This window comes from Lutra lutra, chromosome 12, assembly GCF_902655055.1.
Source record: "Lutra lutra chromosome 12, mLutLut1.2, whole genome shotgun sequence".
In the NCBI taxonomy this organism is placed as follows: Eukaryota; Metazoa; Chordata; class Mammalia; order Carnivora; family Mustelidae; genus Lutra; species Lutra lutra.
The window spans coordinates 68,043,739-68,063,584 of NC_062289.1; the positions used below are offsets into that span (position 1 = coordinate 68,043,739).

Below are 19,846 nucleotides of genomic sequence, written 5' to 3' on the forward strand. Positions count from 1 at the left end.
AGTATATGGTTTTAAGTGGAAACTGATCAAAGATGACTGGTCCCTACCAGAAGACAAATGCCCCCTCAGGAAACAGACTATGAACGAATTCTAGGGAGTGTGAATACTCTGAGGAAACCACTCGACCTGCCCCAGAGGAGAGGGGCCCCCATAGAAATGAACTTCCAGATGTCCCCATGTTGGGTGAGCATCTTCAAACTAAGGAGGGTGCCTGTGATCAGAGGACTGGTTTGGGTCTCACTTCCTCATGAACTTGCACCACTGTGGGAAACATAACTAGAAGCAATTGAGGTGCAGTAATAATCCCCCTCATCTTCAGCCTGGAGCCCTGAGATGGTCAGGATGGCTGTGTTTCCAGTCTTCAGACCAGAGAAACGATCAGGTATCCCTGATGGCCGAGAACTTACACGATAAATCAGGAGCTTGGGGGAAGTGCCTGAGGCCTGCTGATACCAGGAGATATAAGGATTACTCCCAATGTTACTGCTGCTTCCAGTACAGGAGATGGTGACAGTACTTCCCAGAGCCCCTGATAATGAGGGAGGCTGAGTCAGGGTGGACTGGGCCCAGCACCCTGAAAATAGAAAGAACATAGTCTAGTGAGTTAGTGCTGGGGACCCAGGTGATGCTGAGGAAGAGACACAGGATCAGCCCAGATGTCCCTGGGCTCCCTTTCCTGAACTCCTCACCTGTGCTCTGAATGAGGAGGGTGAGGAGGACCAGAGTCCAGGCCATAGTGGAGATGCCCCAAGAACACTGCCTTCTGAGACCTCAACCCTGGGCCTGGCTCCTCTGTAACTCTCTTATCTACTCCTCCTGCCTCAGATGAGGGATGGGCCTCCATGCAAATGTGCTTCCTGACCTGCCTCTCCTCAAACACTCTGACCTGAATCTCTATTCTAGATACCTCTGCATCCCTGGGCATCAGAGCTTAGCTACCCAGACATTAAAATTCTTTGACATGTATTTTCTGAATCATTACAGATTGAGCCCATAACAGAGCCTAGGAATTCAAAGCTGCATTGGAATATGCTTACCTTCCCCTGGGGAAGTCTTGGTGTGGATGTCAGAGGAATTCCAGGACCACATTACTATGTGGGTGGAGGGTAAGGAGAGCTCTCCAGGCTGGCTGAGATTAGGAGAGATGCAATTACTCCTTTTCCAGGAAGGCAGGCAGAGCTGAGCCTCTCATTATTCCTTAACTCCATTTTGGTGCCCCTCAGTTCCCTGGTCCTCAAGCATCACTCTGTGCCCTGCTCTTCAGTGGTTTGAGGTTAGGAGAGGATATTGGCACTTTGAGTAAAGAAATTATTGGAATACAACAGATATTGGGGCCCCTTCCCTTGTGTCCCACTTAGAGTGGCTCCAGAGCAGGTGTTGGAAGTGCATACAGGATAGGAGAAAAACTAAAATTGCCTTTCCCAGATTCATGCCCTCACTGCCCTAGGGACCCCAGATTATAAATGCCAAACACCAGGCTTCAAAGGCAGCTAGCTGAGAGAGAGGTGGAAACCCATGATTTTCTCCTCTTCCTGCCCTTCATTCAAACCTTCATTCAAACCCTTTATTCAGTCCCGATCCCCCTGATCCCTTCTAATGCAAGTCAAGACCCTTTCCATTTGTGTTTTACTTCCTCCACAATGAGTTATGGCACCTGCCAAATCGAGTTGCCCACGTGCTCCCTCCCAGAGTCACGTTGCTCCTACCAGGAAAGCCATGTCACAGGAATAGAATATGTGAGGTGGGTGTGGTTCAGGGATGAGGAAACATCACACATTAAATTAATACAACCCAGTCAATTCAAAAGGATAACATAAGAGGGACGTTAAGAAAAATGATTGAATTCTCAAAATGAATCAAAAACAAGAGTAATGCTAGAAAGAGAGTGCTGAGTAGTGTGAAGGGATACCTCATTGAAATCAAGAGAAAGGATTCCAGGTTCTGAGACTCTGGGAGAGGGGAACTGGAGTCAAGTTAGGCCTGAAGAACCTAGCCCCAGGGACTTCTCACCAGGGCAATTCTGTGTGCCACAGGGGCATAGGATGTTCTCAGTCAGCCTCTTTGTGTTCACTTTGTGACCTGACCTACTGTTGTGTGTTTTCATAAAGCAAAGTCTCTTCATGCACAGTGAGATGCTTGACCTAATATACTCTTCTAGAAGGAGGTGGGATTAGAGAAATACCAATCAGGACTTACAGCTCCTTTCTAGGAGTTCTATGGACTAGAAATGCCTTGATGACACTCTTTTTCTATCACTGTTTATGACATGACAACTGATCCCAAATCCTTCTCAACAATATAGTCATGGTCTACAGCATGGGATAAGTAGACTGGTGGCCACTGGGGTGGGGGAAAGGAAAGTGTTTTTGGGAAAAGGAGTAATTTGTGACTCAATTTTTTGTGTGTGGGTTTTAAACATTCAGCTACTGAATTTTTTGGACATTTGTTTAGGTAGGATGTCTGTTTTTTGGGTAGAAACAACATGGTAGCAACATGATGACCTTTCTTAAATCAGTCACTAAAGCTACTGAAATTATATTGGTGACCCTTTAGTTTGGAGTCTGTCCCTTGAGATCGCTGTGGAGAAGGTTCCTCTGAACAATCCAGGTATTCAGATGCTTCCTGCAAGAAACCAACCACTGATCTTCATGAGTTTCCTTGAATGTGCTCCATCTTCTGTGAGTACTAGGATCACCCACAGGACCCCCCATAATAGAGGAGTAAAGGTTTCATGTAAAATTCTGGGGGATATTGTGTTCAAACAATTACACATGACATAGAAATACTAAGCTTGACTGCCAGAAAAGGTGGTGAAATTAACACTTGTATATAATCTGATGGATAAACAATAAAGGTAAAGCATGTAAAAAAAATTAAAAATCATAAAAATCAATACCTGGGTTCTTTTATTTTAGGATACAAGAAATAGAGAAATTCCTTAAAGAATCACAAGTTACAAGAGACAGAAAGAAAGAGAGAAAATATCCAGAAAACATGTATAGCACCTGACTCAGAGAAATAAATGGTCACATGAATTCTAAACACAGTCACGTGCTGATTCCATCACCATGTAGAATAATAAAAGCATGGATAGATATACTGACTTTAGGAACTTCTAAAATATTAAGGAGGGTACGTGTATTGTAATGAGCACTGGGTGTTATATTTGAACAATGGATCATGAAACACTACATCAAAAACTGATGAAGTACTATATGATGACTAAAGTGATAAAAAATAGATAAAAGAAAATGTTCAAAAAAATTTTAGAAACTCCAAAATATTTCATATTGTTCTATCAAAGATGTCTATTTTCTCATCTTTTAAAAAAAGATTTTCATATATGTATAGTTTAACTATTTGAGAAGAAACAGGGGCCTGTTCATACAGATTGAGACACAAGACAGAAAGACTATGGAAGCCCCCAAAATTTCACATTGGAGTAATCATGTTAACTCGACATCCAGCTTGTGATTTTCATGGTAATTCTCCCTATTATGAAAATAACAACTAATTTCTCAAAAGGAAATTTTGGCCCCATCTAAAAGGAAACATAGTTAAAGTGGCAATGGGGGCTCCCTTCCCTCCTATGCACATGCAGGAGGATTTCTGGAAAGGTCTCACTGATGTCATGACAGTCAGGGAGCACATCTTACACCAGAGGCCCTAGATCCCAACCAGACAGTGGTCATTCTGCCAACATGGTTGTCTCCATGAAGACACACAAGCCTACAGCAGGTGCAGCCTCTGACCAGCCTCCCATAGACAGGGAGCTGCAACTCAGGACTATTCTGTGTTCAGTAGCACAGACCCCCTTCCCACTGCACTGGGACCCAGCTGCTGAGGGGTTCCATGTATAAGTTCTGGCCTTAATTACTCAAGCAGGAAGGTGCTGCTTACTAGAGAAAGCAACAAGTTATGTGGTGAAGAGATTTTTGAAAATAATTGATGATGAACATTATGGGACATTATGGAAAGATTGAACACTGAAGTGGGTGACTATATTATTCAGGGTTCTCCCCAGAAACAGAACTAATATGTATTACATGTATGTATGTGTGTGTGTGTGTTACACTTACACTTATATGTATTTGTATATAAATATATATTACATTTTATACATAAATTGTATGTTTTATACAAAATTATAATGTATATACATTATATGAAATATAGATTGTATGTAAGTATACAAAATGATTCATATAAACTAAAATATATCATATTTTAATGCGATACATGAAATATATAAATATATTTATAAATATATTCAATATATTTTATACATATAATATTTTATATAACTATGCAGATTAGATCACATGATTATTGAGGCAGGGAATTTCCTGAGCTGCCATCTGCAAACTACAGACCTCGGAAAGTCAGTGGTGTAATTCTCTCAGGGTCCAAAGGCCTTAGGACCAGGGAGTCTGATGATGTGAATTCCAATGGAAGGGTAGGAAAAGGTGAGACAAGATTCCAGCTCAACCAGAGATGGGACAAAGGAAGTGAATTCCTCCATCCTTTGGCTTTTTTTCTACTCAGGTGCTCATGGATTGGGTCATGCACACACAACTTACGGATGGCAATCTACTGTGTTGAATCTACCAATTCAAATTCTAATCACATCCAGGAACACATTTATAGGCTTTTTCAGAAATAATGTTTCATATGGGCACCCTGAGACCCAGTTAGGTTGACACAAAAAGTTAACTATCACATTGACCATCTTTCCTGATTCCCCACATGGGAATGAGGTTTTTGTGAGGACATGGCACTTCCAGTGCTAAAACTGTGAAACTTCTGGCAACATGACTAGAGTTGATCACAACTAGAGTTGATGCCTAAGCCTCACTTTATTCAGTTGTTCAAACAATTCATAGATCTATTTATAAATAATTTGATCAATTTGTTTATTTTTATATAATTAGGCAACCATGGCACCTGGAACTCCAGCTAAACATTGGTTGCTATCAGGGAAAACAGTTGCTTTGACTTTCCTGAGGAGAGGAGGACAAACCCATAAGGTTCCTTTCTGGAAGACAAGGGACCTCTATAGAAAGAGCCCAGGCTAATGGGGACAGAGTCTTCTCATTTCCTTACTAGTGAGTTGAAACGTTGGGAAGAGTGCCAATCTGGGATCAGAATACAAAGGCAATGAGGAAGTCATCATCACACTGAAGGAAAACACCTGAGGGGGTGTTGCCTCTGGATGTTATGATGACTAAGGAGAAGATATGAGTGGAAACTGAATTCTGAAGACCACGCTGCATGAAGCCCCCTCTGCACAGGGTTGAGAAACATCTTCTGAGCAAAAAGGGAGCCTGTGAGCACAGGGCAAATTTTGGTCTCACTTTTGAGTAATGTTGGACCACTGTGGAAAGTGTCACTACCAGCATGTGAGCAGCAATGACTCCACAACCTGGATTCCTGGGATAGTCAGGGAGACTTACTTCCAGACTTGGAGCCAGAGAAGTGATCAGGGATCCTTATTATCAAGGATTGGTATAGTAAAAGAGGAATTTTGGGGTAATTTGTGCCTTTAGTAAAAAGTAGAGAAGGACCAGAGTATAGGTCGTAGTGGAGGTGCCCCATGAACACAGCCTCTGAGATCCCAATCCTGGGCCTGTGTCCCCCAGATTTTTCTTATCCCCACAACCTGCCTCAGAGGGTGGAGGAACATCCAGGCAAAGGTTCTTCCTGAACTTAAATCTCCTCACTCTCTTTGATCTGACCTTTATTCTAGAATCCTCTGCATCCCAGTGCAGTAGAACTAGACTGAAGGATTAAAACACTTGGACATGGATTTTCTGGGACAGAGTTCATGTTTGTGCCCAGGAAATTTGAGCCAGAGTTAGAATGTCCCTCCTGTGGGAGCCCCTGTATAGCTATGAATAATCCCAGTACTTAACCTTTGTGCTGTGTACATCAAGGTGGGGACAGGATCCAAAGGGGCTGGAATTAGGAGAGATTCATCCTTTCCTTTGTTAGAACCAAAAACAGAGCTGGAGTTGTTCCCATATTTCACAGCCTTCCTCTCTTCTTTAGGGTGGGTTCTCATGCTTCTTTTGGTCCCCTTCCTCACAGAGCTCTGAGACTGAGGCCTGGGAGTATTTGTTGGCCTATCAATTAAGAACTTACTGAGACACAATAGATTTGGGTCACCCCTCACACATGGTTCTCCTTTGCAGGACTCCAGAGGAATTATGTCTTGGGACCTGATCATGGTAAATCACACTCATGACCTACATCAAATCCAGGCCCTTGCTGCCCCATGGTGGTCACAGATGGTACAACCCAAGCACCTGGGAACTTAGCTGAGTGAGATCTGGACTCCTTGCTCTGCTCCTCTGCTTCATTCTTCTCCCAGTGAGTACCAGGTCCATAGATCACCCTTAAATCCACCCAAACACGTTTGTCTTTGTCTCCATCTTTCTCAAGAATGGAATGTGTCACCTACCACATCAGGTGTCTCAGACCTTCCCCTCAGGAACAGGTAGTTGGTCCCTGCATAGCTCTATCACAGGGTTTGTGTTAGTGTGACAGTTCTGGGCTCAGGGCCAAGGTAAAGTTAGAGGTCAAATAAAACCCACCCGTGAAGGAAGCCTGGATGAGAACAATGGCACAGGTTGAAAAAGGATTTGTTTGTCATGATGCAGATACCAAAACTATTGCATGAAGTGTAGAGAGCTCAGTCAACATTGAGAACAACCTAAAAAAAAAAAAAAAAAAGATTTAGTTTTCCAGCATTTGTGGATCTGATAGATTATTCTAAGGGACTCAACTCCAAAACCCTCTCATCAGAGTGCAGCTCTCTTTCTATTATATGGGACAGAGGTTGCCCTAGTTTTAATCTTTTTGCAGAGACTAATTTACCTCAGAGCTATGCACCTTCCTGAGGCAAATTCCTCTCCAACCAGACACAGATGCCTTACATATTATGCTTTTTAAACAAGATGCTTGAAAGAGGAAATCCCAATCAAGGTTGATGGTCCATGCCAGAAGAGAAGTGTCCCTTGGGAAGAGACTAAGGATTCTATGCAGTGTGAATGTACTGAAGGAACTACTTACATGCCACTACTCACATGTCTTTAATACATATTTCTTTTTAAAAAGATTTTATTTATTTATTTGACAGACAGAAATCACAAGTAAGCAGAGGGGCAGGTGGGGGTTGGGGAGAGCAGGCTCCCTGCTGAACAGAGAGCCTGATGCAGGGCTTGATCCCAGGACCCTGGGATCATAAACTGAGCTGAACGCAGAGGCTTAACCCACTGAGCCACCCAGGCACCCCTGTAATACATATTTCTAAGTGCACAAGGGAGAAGACATCCTGGCCAAGAGTTGGACCAGCTACCTGGTGGCCTCAGGGATTGGAACAGAAGGAAAGGGTCATTCTTGGAAGTGGTAGTTTTTCTTTTGACACAATCAGTCATTCCTCTGTGTTTTAAATTAGCATGTATTATAATCTTGGACATAACTTCAAATATAATAATGTCTACTATTTTATATAATAACAATATGGTAACACATATATAATAATATGGTAACTTTTCTCATAAATCAATCAGCTGCACATCTGAGCATGTCTTATTACCCAATATATTGGAACCTTGTCATTTGTGATCACTCTGGAGAGGCCTCCTGAGAACTTTCTGGATCTTAGGCATTTCTTAAAAGAAGTATAGCCTGAACTTTACAATGAGACAGTTGCTTCTGTTTGTGTTCCATTAGTACCAGGAACAAATCCAGCTCCCTATCCCCAGTGATGGAGGAGTCACTGTTTCACTTTAAGTTCTCCTGGAATTTTGTGCTTACACAATAAGATGTGACATTAAGCAATACATGACCACATTTATACAGTATCATTAAGTTCCAATAAGAATGAAGCAAATAAGTTTAATAATGCCCAGAAATCAATAACCAGAATATTATTTTGCAAGCAAAATTAAAGATGATCCTTACATAAATTTTAATGTAGGAAAAGTATACAAACACATAGGTAGATACAAATAAAAATAGAAAAAAAAATAAATGATGTCATGGAAAATTACTGGCACTTAATGCAGAAATTCTATGAACCCATTGATGAAAAGTGCCCTGAAGTGTTGATTCTCTGATTACACTGTATAGAAAAACACTTGTTGATCATTGGGACACCTAAAATGTTTCAAACATCTCCATTAAAAGTGTCTTCTCTTCACATGAAACTAACGTAATGCCATATACAAATTTTATACACATTTTACAAATAGCAGTCTTTCATCTTTTCACAAAAATATTTAAATGTATATTGCTTCACTATTTCAGAAGACCCAAGAGGCTGTTTCTACAGCTTGAGACTCTACATATTCACTACCCAAAGGTCTATGGCAGACCTAGATATGTTATATTGAGGCCATCCTGCTCACACAACATGTACACTTAGGATTTCTTTGCAAGGTTCCCTATTATTAAAATATTAAATACTTTCTCAGAAGGAAAGTGTGGTCCCATTTTAAAAGGAGACTCACTAGAGTAATCAATCTGCCTCTTCCCCTCCTATGCTCATGTAGAGACTTAGTAAAGATCTTATTGATGTTGTTCCAGTCTGGAAACATCATATCAGATACCAAAGAGAATAACCAGACAGTGGTCTCTCTACCTCCTACAGGGTTTCTCCACAAGGACACACATTCAAAAGGCAGGTACAATCTTTGTTCAACCTTTCACAAAGATGTGAGACTAACTCTGGTCCTTATTCTGTGTCCTCAAAAGCAAATGCCCCTTTCCACTGTGATGTGACCCAGTGTCACTGTATGCACATTTCCAGTCTAGATGACTAAAGCATGAAGGAATTGATCATTTATTGGGGGAAGAACGTAGGCAACTGGAAAATGATTTGGAAAAACAACTAAAGGAGGGAACATAATGAGAGAGACTAAGTTCTCAGGTAAACTAAGCTTGCATCCTGATTTGTCCCAGAGTGAGGATATTGCTAGGATGTGGCACTTCCACCTCTAAAACTAGGAATATTCTGGCAAAGGGAAAAACTGGTTATTAAAATAGGTTTCCTAAGGTCTACACTAGGTTCAGTTAATGGACAGAGAATCCTTACACATACAGTATATATAATATATGTCGTGTGTGTGTGTGTGTGTGTGTGTGTGTGTGTGTGTGTGTATTTAGATACTTCTTATAACTAACAATACAGGTAGAACTTTGGCTGGCTCATTATGAAAATCACATATAATGGGATTCCCTGAGGGATGGATACAAGCCTTCTCTTCCCCAGTAGAAAATGGAAACATGCTCAAAATAGCCCACCCTGTTAAGGAGATAAGGTTGAATTCAGGATAGGGATTCATTGATCTGAGGGAAGGGGAGCTTCCACATATCATAGAATCTCAACTCCCTATCTCCCTGCTCAATTTCCTTGAATATGGGGTCAAATGGAGGGCCACTGGAAAAACATCTTCCTTTTCTGCTCATTCCTTCAGCTAGGTCTTCAGGTTTTCACTGAGTTTCTGTTTTCTCAAACACTGAGATGCAGAACAATAACCCACCAAGGAGGATCATGTTGACTAAAGAATAGTGAACACTGAATTGAGTAGAACAACATTTCTCAATAAATGATTCCATTCTGGACTAACAGGAGTGAGAAGCTATTATTTAAAATAAGGATTTCCATAAGAACTGTGAAAATTATACAGAACACAGGTCTCTTTGTCCTTCTCTTCCTGCCATTGAGCAATGGAGAGAAAATGTCCTGGTCACATAGCAAGGAGCAAAGAGATTGTCATTTCCGCAGGCAATTCTCCAGGAACCCTGTTTCATTTTACTACATTGCAGGATGGAGAGGACCTGAGAGAGAACTGAATTCTCAAGCCCATATTGCACAAAGCCCCTCTGCACATGGTTAGGATTGTGGAAGCATCCTCAAAGCAAGGAGGGGGCCTGTGAACACAGGGCAGGTTTTGGTTTTACTTCTCCATGAACTTGGGCTACTGTGATAAGTATTACTGGTTGTATATGAGGCACAGTAATCAAGATGAGCAATCAGCCTCATCTTCAGCCTGGAGCCCAGAGATGGTCAGGGAGGCTGTGTTGCCAGACTTGGAGCCAGAGAAGCAATCAGGGATCCCTGATGGCCGAATTATAAATTAGAATTTTGGGAGCCATGCCAGGATACTGTTGGTGCCAGTTGACATCATTATACTTTCCAATGTCATTTCTGGTTCCAGCACAAGAGATGGTAACTGTCTGTCCCAGTGCCCCAGACACTGGGGATGGCTGAGTCAGGGAAGACTGGGCCAGGACGCTGGAAAGAGGAAAAATACTATTATTAGTTTAGTGCTGAGGCCTCAGATGAGTCTGAAGAGGAGAGAAAGGATCAGCCCACATGTCTGCATGGCCTCTTCCCTGGAGACCTCACCTGTGCCCTGAGTGAGGAGGGTGAGAAAGACCAGAATCCAGGCCATGGTGGAGACTCTCCAACAGCACTGCCTTATGAGACCCCAATCCGAGGCTTGTTTTCCCAGACATCTATTATCTCCTCCCCCTGCCTCACGGAGGGAGTGGCTTCCATGCAAATGTGCTTCCCACACCTCCCTCTCCTCATGCCCTCTGATCTGACACTTCATTCTAGATACTTCTGCATCCTTGGGCAGCAAAGCTTAGCAGAATAGACTACTCCTGCAATTGCACTACTGGGTATTTACCCCAAAGATACAGATGTAGTGAAAAGAAGGGCCATCTGTACCCCCAATGTTTATAGCAGCAATGGCCACAGTCGCCAAACTGTGGAAAGAACCAAGATGTCCTTCAATGGTTGAATGGATAAGGAAGATGTGGTCCATATACACTATGGAGTATTATGCCTCCATCAGAAAGGATGAATACGCAACTTTTGTAACAACATGGACGGGACTGGAAGAGATTATGCTGAGTGAAATAAGTCAAGCAGAGAGAGTCAATTATCATATGGTTTCACTTATTTGTGGAGCATACCAAATAGCATGGAGGACAAGGGGAGATGGAGAGGAGAAGGGGGTTGAGGGAAATTGGAAGGGGAGGTGAATCATGAGAGACTATGGACTCTGAAAAACAATCTGAGGGTTTTGAAGGGGCGGGGGTTGGGAGGTTGGGGGAACCAGGTGGTGGTATTAGAGAGGGCACGGATTGCATGGAACACTGGGTGTGGTGCAAAAACAATGAATATTGTTACGCTAAAAAGAAAAAGAAAAAAAGAATAGACTCAATCAATTTGACATGTATTTTCTGAAGGTCAGGAATTTGAGTTGAGTTGTTATGCCTGATTTGTCCAGAAGAGCATGAACTCCTGACGCCCTCGTGTTGGTGAGCTCCTGGACCTTCTGTGTTTCTGCGATTCCATGACTATGTCTCTGTGACATTCTGGGCTTGGGATCTTTCCTTCTGTGCCTTCTGCTGAGCACCAACTTCTGAGGATCTATCTCTCTACTGTTAGGGAAGTGTCACTATTGACCTGAGTTGAAACATCTGGTATGAGTTGGTGGTTGGTGGTGGGCTCTCCTCCAGCTGAAGGTTTGTCACTGCCCCCACTCATACTTTTTTGTTCCGATGCACCTGCAACATTGAAACCCACCAACCTGTCAGTCACCCCAGCTACTTACCCACACATCACATGGAGGGTCAGGGGGAAAGGTGTAAGTGAACCTCATGAGAGGAGAAGGGGCAACAGTCAGGACATTCTGCACCTTCCACTCATGAGCAAACCACTTAACCTTATTCAGCCTGAGATCTCAACCCAAGAAATGAAGAAGAATGTTGCACTGTCCATGGTACATGATCTAGAGAGAAATGAACCAGAATAGGGATGTGTATTATTTGATAATGGTGCCCAGGGGATTATTTGTTATAAACTTTATATTATCCATCTTTCATTCCATTTTATCTTTTACCTGTTTGTCTGGCAGTAGACACTTGTATTTCTACTCAGTTTTTTGCCATCACTCAGGCACTGGTCACCATAAAACTAATCTCTTTGACCTTCCAATACTGAAAGAAAGAAGCATTGTGGAATACACTCTCCTATTTATTTCCTGTGAAAGTTTGAAAATTCTTTTTATTTTTTAAAAGATTTTATTTATTTATTTGACAGACAGAGATCAGAAGTAGGCAGAGAGGCAGGCAGAGAGAGAGAGGAGGAAGCAGGCTTCCTGCTGAGCAGAGAGCCTGATGCTGGACTCCATCCCAGGACCCTGAGATCATGACCTGAGCCAAAGGCAGAGGCTTTAACCCACTGAGCCACCCAGGCACCCCTAAAATTCTTTTTCAGTTTTTCCTTTTCTCTAATGCCTGTTTAAACATGTAACATTGCCAAATTGGAAGTACTATTATCAAGTTCAGGTTCAACTTAAGATATAATAAGCAGTTACCACCTTTCCGCCAATGAATGTTGCTGTAAACCTGGAAAGAATGCATGTAGAAGTGGCTTGAGTCCCTAGAACAAAATCCTACAAGACAGATTGGGAATGACACTGACATTGCAAGTAAAGTGAAAACAATGATGATTTTCCTGTTTTTCTTTCAGACTCTTGGAACCTGTCCTCAAAGCAACTGGGAACCAGGACCAAGCACCATCTTGGAACAAAGAGATCCAGGAATACTCCATTGTCTGTCTTGACACATGAAAAAGTTGATATCTAACACTCAGAGCAAGATTGAATATCCATTTTCTTTTCTTTTATATTTTATTCATCTCCTTCTCTATGCCCCTTCCCAAAGGAAATGCTTCTACAGTGAGAGAAACAACGTGGTGGCTTTGAGAACTTGCTTTTCTCACTTTAGGATTTTGGCCCGAGCAAAATCCTTTCTGTCCTCATGGAACATGGTCCAGAGATAAGCACTGTCCAGAGAATTACACAGCAGTGAAGAGGAGCCAATGACCCAGTTTCTGTCCAGAAGACCACAAGGAAGATCCAGAGAACTGTAGATACTAAGGAGATACTAGAGGGAGAGAAGCCTGGGAATGCAATTCTGTAAATTGATGATGAGTTCTTGGTCATCTCTTAGTTGCACTTCTGCAATGTTTGATATTATGGAGGATGGAAATATGTGGGGGGACAGAACTGAGGAAGGGACATCCACTGACATCCAAGATGTGACCCTATGAAACTCTCTATGTAGCTTCTACTTAGGACAGATGAAAATAGCAGAAAACGATTTTTGAAAACTGCCTGACACAAAACCACATTCCACAGGAGGCTCTTTGAAACTAGGAACCTGGGGTATCTCCTAAAACAAAAATTGTACTTGGCAGTTACCCAGGAATCACAGTTGCATAGCATAACACTGGATAGATTCAGGACAAAATTACTCAATGTGTGACAAAAGGAAAACCTCCACTGGCATGAAAAAGAAACTGAGATACTTAAGCCAGTATGAAAGATAATTTAAATTTTCTCACAAACACGTTAAACCAGTTCATTAAAAGTTGACGCCAAAATGGAGAAATACCTTGAAAATTGTTGGAGGGATAATACATCTCAGCCAAGAAATAGAAGACATAATAAAGTACATATAAAAAGTACATTATATGAGACAGACTATAGATTGGAAATAAAAAGATTAATGACCTCAGGTCACAGCAAAGAAAAGTGTGAAATCTAATATACAGAGGGAAAAAATTAGAGATCCAAAACTATCAGGGAACTGTGGAAACTTTCAGGAGCCCCAAGATGTATAGAATAGGGGATCCTAAAGGAGAAGACAAAGAGAAATAGAAGGAAATGTGTGCTTCCAGATGTTGAACAAAGACCAAGGACAAGAAACACGAAGAAAACTAGGTCAAGGCACATTTTTTCACATTCTTGGTTGTGTGGACCCTTTTCCAGGCAACTGTTTGACTTGAGTAACCATTCATTTCATAGTAACCATCAACCATGTAAATTTGTTCCCTCATGTTTCTCAACTGTCATGAGTATCAAAATGATGGTGGTGATGAAAGCAAAAATTAGAATGAATGTAAGTTATTGTATAACTTGGTAAGTCTGCAGATCCCCTTTCCCTACTGCAGTAAGCACAATAGTTCATGTTCTACCAGTCCCTCCCCAGGCCTATTTGTCTCAGTAGAGCATTACCTCCCCTGCCTGGATCAGGGGAATCCAATGTGCTATTAGGATGAAAACATGGATCTTACATAGATATTGAAATCTGAAACAACCTTCCTCAGGTGACCATCCCCTTTTCACAATCTTCCTCAAGAAACCAAAAAACCCAACCATAAGGAAAATGACATCACTAAGGGGCTGGCAACACTGATATCAGCTTGAAGTGCTTGTGTGTTTCTAGCTTGGATTCCTTTTCAGTACTTTCCAGTCTGAGCTGTGTTTTTGTTATAAGAGAAAGTGCCAATGTCATGGTCAGTCAAGAGTACTCCTCTTTCCCTCCAGAAAAGTGTTCAGGGACTCCTCTAGGAGAATATGATGAGCCCAATAACAGAGAATGGAATCCTAACCTTATATTCCTGCTAGATATTTAGTAACTTGCTCACCTAGAGAAAGACCAGATGCCCAATAGAGGTCTCTATTATTTTTCCAGAGCCTTGTCTGTCTTGTCCAGTAGGTGTTGTGTTAACTCTCAGGAAGTTCAACGAACACTGACCCTGAGGCTCTCTTAAGCTTAATGTCTCTTGTATTCTCACCAAATAGACAAATTTCTTTCATTTCCCAGCTGTTTCTACTCACTGTTTCAAATTCACAAAAGTTTGGAGATGCAATCAAAGGTAAAAAGAATGTATAGAAAGTAAAAGGAATGATTAATGCCATGCTCAGTATACTAGTTAATTGCAGAATGGATAGAAAGCTGATTGTTCTTATTTTTTAAAGATGTCTCTGCTTTGAGTGGGTAGATGTGGTTTCCATTTATTATTCTTTCTAAAACTATAAATATTTATTTTATCTACCCTTGTTTAATTATGATAAGCTTCATAATGAAGGGCCATCTGTACCCCAATGTTCACAGCAGCAATGACCACAGTCGCCAAAGTGTGTAAAGAACCAAGATGCCCTTCAATGGACAAATGGATAAGGAAAATGAAGTCCATATACACTAGGGAGTATTATCCCTCCATCAGAAAGGCTGAATACCCAGTTTTTGTATCAACATGGATGGAACTGAAAGAGATTATGCTGAGTGAAATAAGTCAAGCAGAGAGAATCAATTATCCTATGGTTTCACTTATTTGTGGAGCATAATAAATAACATGGAGGACATGGGGAGATGGAGAGGGAAGGGAGTTGGGAGAAATTGGAGAGGGAGACAAACCATGAGAGACTATGGACTCTGTAAAACCACATGAGGGTTTTGGGGGGTGGGAGACTGGGTGAGCTTGGTGGTGGGTATTATGGAGGGCAGGTATTGCATGAAGCACTGGGTGTGGTGCATAAACAATGATTCTAAAACACTTGAAAGAAATTTAAAAAAAATTTTAAAAAGAATTTAGAAAACAAACTCAAATATACCTGAGCACTTAACCTTTCTTTTACATTGAGCAGACAGTGAACAAATATAGAAAGAAAAAAAAAAATAGTTGCCATGAGCAACTAGAAGAAAATGGATAAAACACTGGCCTTGTGAGAATTATGCTGTTCATGGAAATAAATTCACACAGAATCTTTGAGAAAGAAACTGGGAAAGAAAACCAGCCAATGGCAGGACAAAGCTACTCTCCCACGGTAGTGTTGAAGCTTTGGCCTGTAACCACCCTCCTGGCTACCCCCAGCATGTTCAGGGAAATTGCAGAAATCAGGTAAAAGGGAAGGAAAGGGGAGCCTGAATGTGGAATGCTTTGGAGACACAAATACAAAACAAGAATATGCCAAGAATATCTCTGCCTCCTGAGGCACTCCCTACAAATGTGCCTTGACTTTGTTTTAGTGAGCACAAATATTTAAAAATCGAGGCAGGGAGGTTGAAATTGTCTGTGACCAAAAAGAAAGGAAGGCCTTCCTCTCCTTTTCCTTAGAAAATATAAGCTGTAAATTCTTTCTCTGTCCCCCCTTAAATTATATATACATCTGTTTCATAGGTAAATAAGACTCTTGTCAGGTTTACAATCAAAGGATCTCCTTCTCAGGGATCTGAGACTCATCAGTTTGAAGTGAAAACATGAAGGAAGACAGTGTCCCTTCTTTCCATTTTCTTGGGAAGAAGAGCATGGGCCTAACATCACTGGGAACCTGGGTCTAAGTTGCAAACCTACCTCCTGGCATGAAGGTGTAAGAAATTGGGTTTTCCTTAGAAATTTTGGATATCAACTCTTAGGGGATTTATATGTTATAAATATATTCTCCTACTCCATAGGTTGTCTTCACTTTGTAAAATTACCCAGACATCCTTCTTCACTGGATACTTTGTTGGATCACAAGTAACAAGGGGACTAAATTCTGCATTGGTGGAATGATGTGCTGAATTTCCCCAAGAACAGCTGGAGTGCACTTAGTTGGGGTCCCCACTTACCCTGCTCCCATCACTGAAGAATTAAAAAGAGCTGCCACCTAGGAACGTATCACACAAGGAAAAGGAACCTGACTCTGCCCACAGAACATTCATCAAGGGAATGTCTTCCTTTTGGACATTGTTGGGGAATGGAGAAAGTGTGAAGAACTGAATTCTCAAGGCCACATTGCAAGAATCACCCACTGCACAGGATGGGCAATCATGTTCAGAGCAAGGAGGGAACCTCTGAGCACAGGACATGTTTTGGTCTTAGAACCCCATGAATTTCCACCACTGAGGTAACTGCAATTGGGTAGATATGAGCAAGAGTAATGCTCAGCCTCATCCTTGGGTTGGAGCCCAGAAATGGTCAGGGAGGCTGTGTTTCCAGACCAGCAGCCAGAGAAGTGATCAGGGATTCCTGAGGGACAATTATTGGCATATTAAATCACAGGTTTTGGAGTCAATACAAGGTGCTGTTGCTGACAGAAGACATATTCTGACACACCCATATCAGTGCTGCTTCAGACACAGGAGATGGTGGAAGTCCTTCCCAGAGCCCCAGGTACTGAGGGAGGCTGAGTTAGGGCAGTGTGAACCCAGGACATTGAAAAGTACAAAGCATACTCTTCTTTTTTTTTAAAGATTTTATTTATTTATTTTTCTTTTTTTAAATTTATTTTTATTTCTTTTCAGTGCAACAGTATTCATTGTTTTTGCACCACACCCAGTGCTCCATGCAATCCATGCCCTCTCTAATAACCACCACCTGGTTCCCCCAACCTCCCACCCCCCGCCCCTTCAAACCCCTCAGATTGTTTTTCAGAGTCCATAGTCTCTCATGATTCACCACCCCTTCCAATTTCCCTCAACTCCCTTCTCCTCTCCATCTCTCCTTGTCCTCCATGCTATTTGTTATGCTCCACAAATAAGTGAAACCATATGGTAATTGACTCTCTCTGCTTGACTTATTTCACTCAGCATAATCTCTTCTAGTCCATGTTGCTACAAAAGTTGGGTATTCATCCTTTCTGATGGAGGCATAATACTCCATAGTGTATATGGACACATCTTCCTTATCCATTCATCCGTTGAGGGACATCTTGGTTCTTTCCACAGTTTGGCGACCATGCCCATTGCAAAGCATACTCTTTTTAATTCATTGCTGGGGCCCTGGGTAAGTCTAAGGAGGAGTAAAGGTATAAGCCCACATGTCCCCATGCTCCCTTCAGTGGAGGCCTCACCTGTGCCCTGAGTAATAGGTGTAAGGAGACTAGAATCCAGGCCATGGTGGAGATGCCCCAAGAGCACAGCCTCTTGAGATGCTAATCCTGATCTTGGATCTGGCTCCCCCAGACCTCTCTTATCTCCTTCCCTTGACTCAGAAGAGGGAGGCGCCTCCATGCAAATGTGCTTTCTGCACCTGCCTCTATTCACCCCCTCTGATCTGATCTGACCCTTCATTCTAGATATATCTGCATCCCAGGGGAGCAGAAATTTGATGAAGGATTAAAACACACTGACATGGATTTTCTAAGACAGAGCTCATGTTTGTGCCCAGGGAATGGAGCCAGACTTAGAATGCCCCTTAGTAGCATTCCCACTGTAGGAGTCCCCATATAGTTGAGAAATGATCCCATTGCTTTCCACTTGTGTTGTGCTGATTGTGCCTGGGGAAAGGAGCTAGAGGGGCTGAAATTAGGAGACTCACCCTTTCTTTTGTAGGCTCCAAAAACAGAGCAGGGGGTGGTTTTGTATCACTTACTCCTTCCTCTTCTACTTAGTAGGGTAGGTCCTTTTCTAAATCTCCTTTCCTTGCAGGACTCTGAGGCTGAGGCCTGGGTACCTGTTGGTTTTTCAAGAAAGGACTTATTGGGATACAACAGATTTGGATCGCCCATCACACAAGGTTCTCCTTTGTATGACTCAGGAAGGATCAGCTTTTGGAACTGCATACAGATCAGAGTAAATCACAGACAGGATCTTCCATAATTCCAGGCCCTTGCTGCCCCCTGGTGGCCACAGGTTGTGCAACCCAAGCACCAGGGAAGGCAGCTGAGTGAGAGCTGGAATCTCTGCTCTGCTCCTTCTCCTCCTTCCTTCTTCCCCTCCCAGTCAGTACCAGGTCCATAGATCACCCCCAAATCCATCCAAACACCTTTTTCTTTGTCACTACCTTTCTCAAGAAAGGAATGGGTCACTTGCAACGCCAGGTAGCTTGTCCCTGGACAGCCTTGTCACAGGGTTTGTGTTAATGTGGCAGTTCTTAGATCAGGAATGAGTGTTAGAGGTCAAATAAAAACAATCTCTAAAGGAACCTTGGGTGAAAACCATGGTATGGGGAAAAATGATGGGATTCTTACAATGTTGAAACAAAAAATATGGGGAGAGTAGAGAGACACCAATAGAAAAAGAGAGAGAGAGAGTGCACACGCTCAGTGAGCATGCTTTCTGCAAGAAATCAACACTGATCTTCATGAGGAACTGCCTTGGATATGCTTTATCTTCTGTTTTAAGAGAACCCCCAGGGCCCCCCACATAGAGGAATAAGGGTATCATGTAAAATGTTTTTGAGTATTCTGCCCACACATTACACACGACATAGAAACAATAAGCTTGACTGCCACAAAGGGAGGCAAAATAAACACTGGCACACAAGATGATGAATGCACAATGCAGCTAAAGCATGTAAAATTTTTAAAATTGAAAAATCAATATCGTGGTTCCATCATTTAGGATATAAGAAATAGAGACATTCCTTAAACAACACCAAGTTAAAAGAGACAGAGAAAGAGATAAAAAAATATCCAGCTAATGCATATGGCAACTGACTCAGAAAATCAATGGATGGGGGGAGACAAGATGGCGGGGAAGTAGGAGGAGGCGCCTTTTCAACCTGTACCCTAAAGTGAGCTGATTACCTACCAAAGAACTCCGATCACCCATGAAATCAGCCTGAGATCAGAATTATACACGTCTGGATCTCTACAGGGGCAGAAGACGCCAGTGGGCAGGTAAAGCAGAGTGGGAATGTCAGACTGATATCGGAAGATAAACAAAAGGGGGAAGGAGCCACCAGAGGTGACCGGTTGGAAAGTAATACCCCTAATACAAAAGTGCCCTGCATCTGGGGACCAGCATTAATTTGGAGACTGGTTGAAAGCACTCCAAATGAGCAAAGGATCACAGGGGAGAATTGTGGGAATCAGGGCGTCTAGGGACAGGGGCTTAAGTCCCCAGACTCAGGACAGCCTCCCCTGGCACTAAGCCAGAGAGTGTGTGGCGGAGAAACCAGGTCTTAGTCCCTGAGCAGCCATCACGCCTGAGATTGCATGGGGTCTGGCTCCTGTGAGGGGCTGGGAGCCATGCCAGATGGCAGAACGCC

General features: G+C 42.3%; 1 gene segment (V, D, J or C); it reads right to left on the reverse strand.

The window, feature by feature from the left end:
- Positions 1–245: 245 nt before the first annotated feature.
- On the reverse strand, positions 246–794 carry LOC125082625 (immunoglobulin lambda variable 2-18-like). The segment is given in 2 exon segments: positions 246–574; positions 690–794. Coding segments are annotated over 2 exon segments (375 nt in total).
- Positions 795–19,846: the final 19,052 nt, after the last annotated feature.